This window comes from Macrobrachium rosenbergii, chromosome 14 (assembly GCF_040412425.1).
Source record: "Macrobrachium rosenbergii isolate ZJJX-2024 chromosome 14, ASM4041242v1, whole genome shotgun sequence".
NCBI lineage: Eukaryota > Metazoa > Arthropoda > Malacostraca > Decapoda > Palaemonidae > Macrobrachium > Macrobrachium rosenbergii.
This window is the reverse complement of record NC_089754.1, coordinates 47,327,088-47,333,087: the sequence shown is the minus strand read 5'-3', so window position 1 is coordinate 47,333,087 and position 6,000 is coordinate 47,327,088. Positions and strand designations below refer to the sequence as shown.

The window sequence follows — 6,000 nt, the reverse complement described above, 5'->3', positions numbered from 1 at the left end:
TAATAAAAACAGAACCTTTGCTTTAATCTTCCATCTTGTAACTTCTGCTAATGAGTCACGATATTGACAATGACTCTTCTACGGTATACATTTAACAGCAAAGCAACATACCACCCTATTTCATGCCTAACTAGGCTATATCTAGCGTGTTCTAAATATCTCTAAAAAAGCTCACATAGCGGATTTAAGGGACGCATTTTATGTAGTTATTCTGCTTTATATAGCACGAGGTTTTATCGAAATTAATCGTTATCACGAAGCATCCAGATGTAAATGAGCATAGCTTTCAGTGCTGACGATTTTTTTACCATTAATATTGCTCTTAAAGTTTTAGAGAACCTTCAGTCTAAATGACTCTCGCCAAGGAAAAGTTTTTATTTTATTCGTTGGACATTTCTCTCACGGGAACTAGAACTCTCGACTTGTCGATGTTAATCTAGAACTAGAATATTTTTGTTGTTGCGTTTGTTGCTGTTTTGGGCGTCTGTTGTAGTCATCAGTTTCTGTTTAGGTGTGTGTTAATCGAGGTAAATTTTACAGTGTATTGTTGGTGTTTTCATGACCTCAGAGTACCTTTGTTTCTGGGGTCCGTTTTGATCTTTAGAAATTTTCTGTTGTAAGTGGCAGTGTTGTAGCCTTTCTAATTTCAATGTGTGCAATACTCGGCAGCGTTTTTGGTTCATGTGACTTTGTTTTAAGGGTCGGTATTGCTTGTAAGTTATAGCCTTGATTTCCCAGGTGTGAATGTTTTTTGGAGATTTATGTGGCTGCATTGTTGGTTAGGTAAACTTTTCTGTTTTAGCTATACGTGTTGATTAGAGGAGCCGTTACATTATAGGTGTGTTTGCTACTTAGATCTTTCCTATTTCAGGTGTGAATCCCTCGTTATAGTTTGTCTGTGTTACATGCATGTATTGGAAATGAGAACCTTGCTCTTATCGGCTTGTCCAATGCTCAAAAGAACCTCTTCTGCTCTTGTCTACGAGAAAGTTCTGATTACGTGGTCAAGGAGATAACTTGTATTACTGTACCCTCACGCAGCATAAATGGGAATGCTAATCACATTGGCACTCGTAAAGCTGTTGCAAATATAAACCCCGTTATATATTTATTACAAGGCTATGCTAACTGGGAAAGGGGAGGAAATGCGGCTTATACGCTCGAGTAATGCGGCAAGTTGGAAAAAAATCTTCTTCCTTAGAAGTTCGGCAAATGGAAACATGTGCCGGCACATGGATCCACAAGATGAACCAAGGATATTTTGAATGGTTTCCAAGTTGTACATTGACATACTTTGAGAGAAATTAGTGATTTTGTTTGTTACTGAGAAGCCACTGTGCTCTCGTAACCGAGGTTGCTACTGGAAATGTTTGTTTGATTACCGTAGTAATATATATATATATATATATATATATATATATATATATATATATATACATACATACACGGTAGTACATGACTTGCTCAATGATTACACTGATGTTTGTATATCGTACAATCGTATATGCTGTATTTTATAACACTTCTACATTTAACGTTCAACAACAAGCAACATTTAATGTAAATATATTGAGCATTTTCCTATGGGATATAGAAGTATTCTATGGGGGTTGTAATATCATAGTTTATTCTCCTTTGTAACCCGGCGTAGTATGTATGTGATGGCTTCTTGTTATATATGTATAGCATTAAATTTGTTTACAGTGAAGATTCATGCTTATATCTACTTCTAGACAATGAGTTTGAGTATTATTTAATGTTACATATCGTTCGTGAGCTTTTTTTAATCTTTTTGGAGACTTACGATTTTAAATATCGGTACATTTCATGTATACATATATTTACACAAATCTGTGCACAGTTGACCCTCCTGATTCGTATATGGACAAAACATCCTCTTGAGTGGAAATGGTTGACAAACAGTTGGTGCCCTAACTGTCTCATTAAGAAGGTGGTTTCTGTTTTCTGGAATTTTGATTCTGGGGCATATTGCAGTGATCCTTCACTGCCGTTCGGTATTTTGAAATGGTAATAATGATGGGCACGAACGCAGAGAGTACTCATGCCATTTCACGAAATTCAAGGTTTATGTGAAAGAGAGTTGAAGGAAATGTTCTCGGTGAAACCTAAATTGCTGTCTGATGTAGCATCAAGTTCCATAAGAGTTTGGAAAGTAATTGCCTCTTTACTAAGACGTTTAAAAATTTCCATCATTTATTCAACAATTTGAAGGAAATGTAACTGTATATGAAGCAGGAAAGTCAACTCTGCAAGCTTTACACGTTGTAAAATGTTCAGGAGATTACATTATTTTTTTTTTTTGCCAGCCATAACTGCCGCATTGGGTCATGTAACAATTCTCTGTAGTAGCAATTTAATGATTGAAAATATCACAATGAAGCACCCTAATGTATAAAAAAGAAACACGTTTTGCGTATTTGCTGGTGCAGTCCAGTTAATGTGAAATGGGAACAGTATATAATATTTAGCAATCATTATATTATGATTATGGTACAATATACAATAGAAAAACGCAAAGTGGCTTCCATTCTTAAGCAACCGTTGAAACAAAGTGCACAAAAATTTACAAGAAAAATAGATGTATATATATATATATTATTTTTTATATCGTATTTACATAAAGTGAGTAGTAGCTGACCTATGGATTCCTCAACAAGCGAGATGACGATGGCAGCGGCAATCAGTTGCACGGTGTGAACCATTTGAGTATTATACACATATAGGGGCTGATTCAGTTATGCAAGTCAGCTTTGTAATGATGTTCGTGTGTGAGGTGGTGATGAAGATGAGAGGGAACTCCTGGATGAATCCATTCAGTCTTCCTTAAAGCTAAAGTGACGATGAGAGCTTGATGATTACAGTGCTGACAAGCGATCATGGGTTACAACATCAACAGCTCTGGCCATTGGATAAATGGGAAGCTTATGGAGAAAAGCTTTACACGAGTGGTTTCACGTTGGAATTGCAGTAAATCATGAGAATTAGGTCCAAGTGGCAGGCCGTTCATTCAGTCGTTTGTTTATTGCGAACTATTGCACAGTTTCTGACGCCTCTGCTCTTTCCGTTTAATGCATTTTCTGCTGTGCATTGTAAAAATGCTTTCGTTTCCAAGAAATTACGTACCAAGAGCAAGTACACCTTAGTAAACATGGTGCTGTATCTCCACAAATTTTCCTTGCTCAAGATCTCCATGCCAAGTATCAAGTAGAAGAGATGGATCACTTATCGTCGACTGGGCTTCAAGCATTGAGTTGCCAAAGCTGATATCAGGATGAAAAACTGTGCAAAAAGCATGTGAAGATTATAAGATAAATTCAGCGTTATTAGTTCAGTCGGTGTCATCATAAGTATGGTGACACTGCTGCAAACACCAGTAATGCTTTTAACAGTTGACTGCCCAAAGTTCAGCTACCAGTTCACCAAGCCAGCTCATTTATTCTCTGCCATATAGATAAGAGGTTTTGGTTGAAAATGTTGTAAGTAACCGTCTTGTAACCACAACACTGCAGATGAAACCGTCAATTCCTTGTCGGCTTCATTTCTAAGGTTGGAGATGTATAATCATATATAATTTAAAATGCTTTTTGTTTAAGGGAAAGTAGAGCAATATTTTGAGTTTCAGATCATTGGCTAAGACTGACAATCTAAGAAGTTGGTTATGGTCGCTTAGAATGATCTCAGATGATTACAATGAAAAAATTGTGATATAAAAAAAAAGTGTTTATATATCTCAAGACGGTTCGGCTATATCTGCATGACAGCCTTGTTCTCACTGAAGCAAAAGGTCAGATTTCTCGTGACCTTCGTTGTAAGTGTCTTTCAGAACGTCTTAATTCCCACCTCGCCCTCACTTTCTGAACAAACGGTACATAACTGGGATCACATCTTTTGACACGGCATCACTTCCATGCCTCCGTTCTGGCCAAGAACATTATGCCACACTTGTCTGTTTGGCCCTGAACATAGTGCTTGTATGTACGTCTGTCCCCTGTGCTGTTACTAAATGGCTGTTCGGAAGTAACTCCTCATGAAGAAGGCACAAAAGACATGAGCGACATAGCGCCATCTTCACTGACCAAACGCCTAAAGAAAAATAAACATTTTGTATTATTGCCATCATAGCTGAACAGAACCGTTTCCGCTACTGAAGCTGCTGTTATTGTCATGGTAGTGGGACCACATTTCCCTACTGGACCGATTGCTTGCAGTAACAGATCCGTAGGCAGAAGATGAAGAAGCGACGGCACTGTCGAGTGCAAGGGCGGGGGCAGGGGTGACATCAGGATAAAGAAATTGGGTTGTAGCGCATGATACGGGCCAACAGGAGCCACAGCAGAGCTGCCATCAGGCAGGTGACGACGCCACCCCACCCCAGATCAAGGGACCAGCCCGTCTGGAAGATTCTGGCGCTGCTGTACTCGGGCGTTACCTGGAATGAAACAACGGTGAGTGGCTTGTTCTTGTGTCGGTTATGGTGGCAGGCATGTTGACATTGAGATTAATTGTGAGTTTGCGAGAAGGATGATGGTCAGTTAAGGCAAAGAATGCTTCTTGTCATTTTAACTCTTATTCTATCTCGTGCACAGATGGATGTGTTTTGAAAAACCTTGGTAAACTTTGCTGTGTGAAAGGGTAAATGGGGTGATAGTGAAAATGGGATTCACAGCGTAATTTAACCGTTTACGACGTAAACTCCATGTACAGGCCGCTTTTGTTTCGAGCTAAAAGTCGGGGAGGGGAAAATTCAAAATTTAAAGGACGTGTGGACATGAAATCAAATACTGTTGAGACGAACTTTCGTTCAGTATACCGGAATGTCTAAGAAATGAAGAAATACGATGTTATAAAATAGTTAGCTTATTTGAAAGGACACATCAAAGAGTTTTGAGATGGTTTGGTCAGCGGAGAGACCGGAGACGATAGGTTGGTGGAAAGTGTATATAATTCAGAAGTTTTACTAAGGAGGAAAGGGTGGTCGAAGTATATATATATATATATATATATATATATATATATATATATATATATATATATATATATATATATATATATATATATATATATATATATGTGTGTGTGTGTGTGTGTGTGTGTGTGTGTATGTATGTATGTATGTATGTATGTATGTATGTATGTATGCATTCATGATCCAGTAAAGTGCGTACATATTTTATTAATTTATAAGTATAATTGTGAACTTGCTATAGTTTAAATGCATTCTATTATAATTCAAAATATTTTAGAGATTAAGCTCTAACATTTAAAAAAAAATTTGAATGTACTTTTGACATTTAGCCAAACTACCTTTTGACTATTGTCGGTAGTCATTTGTTCGCAAAAAAAAAAAAAAATATCGAAACGCCAAAAGAAACAACTGGGAACCAGAGTATCGCCTCGCAGCAACTCAGAGAGGATCCCATCCAATGGATTTTTCAGTGAATATCTTGGGATTTTCTGCCGTCATCTCTTGCCGTCTATCAAAGGCTCAGCAGATTTGGTAACTTGAATTTCAGATATTTCTAACTCTCGTTCACGTTTTCCATATGAGGCAGACAATTGAGAGAGAGAGAGAGAGAGAGAGAGAGAGAGAGAGAGAGAGAGAGAGAGAGAGAGAGAGAGAGGAGATGAAATTACAAGAGACAAAAACAGATAGAGTGAGAAGTATTTCATGAAAGGTAGAGAGCAGAATTTACTCACCCGGAGTTCACGAGAGAGAGAGAGAGAGAGAGAGAGAGAGAGAGAGGCTGGCGTTACGCATTCATAAGTAACAGAGAAAAAAGGTTTATTAGAGAGAGAGAGAGAGAGAGAGAGAGAGAGAGAGAGAGAGAGAGAGAGAGAGAGAGAGAGAGAGAGGCTGGCACTACGCATTCATAAGTGACAGAGAAAGAAGGTTATTTAGAGAGAGAGAGAGAGAGAGAGAGAGAGAGAGAGAGAGAGAGAGAGAGAGAGAGAGAGAGTTACTAATTATCCTTTATAAGA

The 6,000-nt window shown here is 38.0% G+C and overlaps 1 protein-coding gene across 2 annotated transcripts in view; it reads right to left on the bottom strand.

Annotated features, from left to right (window-relative positions):
* Positions 1-2,363: 2,363 nt before the first annotated feature.
* The window catches only part of LOC136846093 (uncharacterized), a 217,597-nt gene continuing 213,960 nt past the window's right edge, over positions 2,364-6,000 (bottom strand). For both annotated transcript variants that reach the window (XM_067116810.1, XM_067116812.1), the window contains exon 6: positions 2,364-4,450. In XM_067116810.1, the coding sequence (XP_066972911.1) occupies positions 4,301-4,450 (150 nt within the window). In that variant the 3' untranslated portion in view covers positions 2,364-4,300. The remainder of the gene's footprint in view (positions 4,451-6,000) is intronic.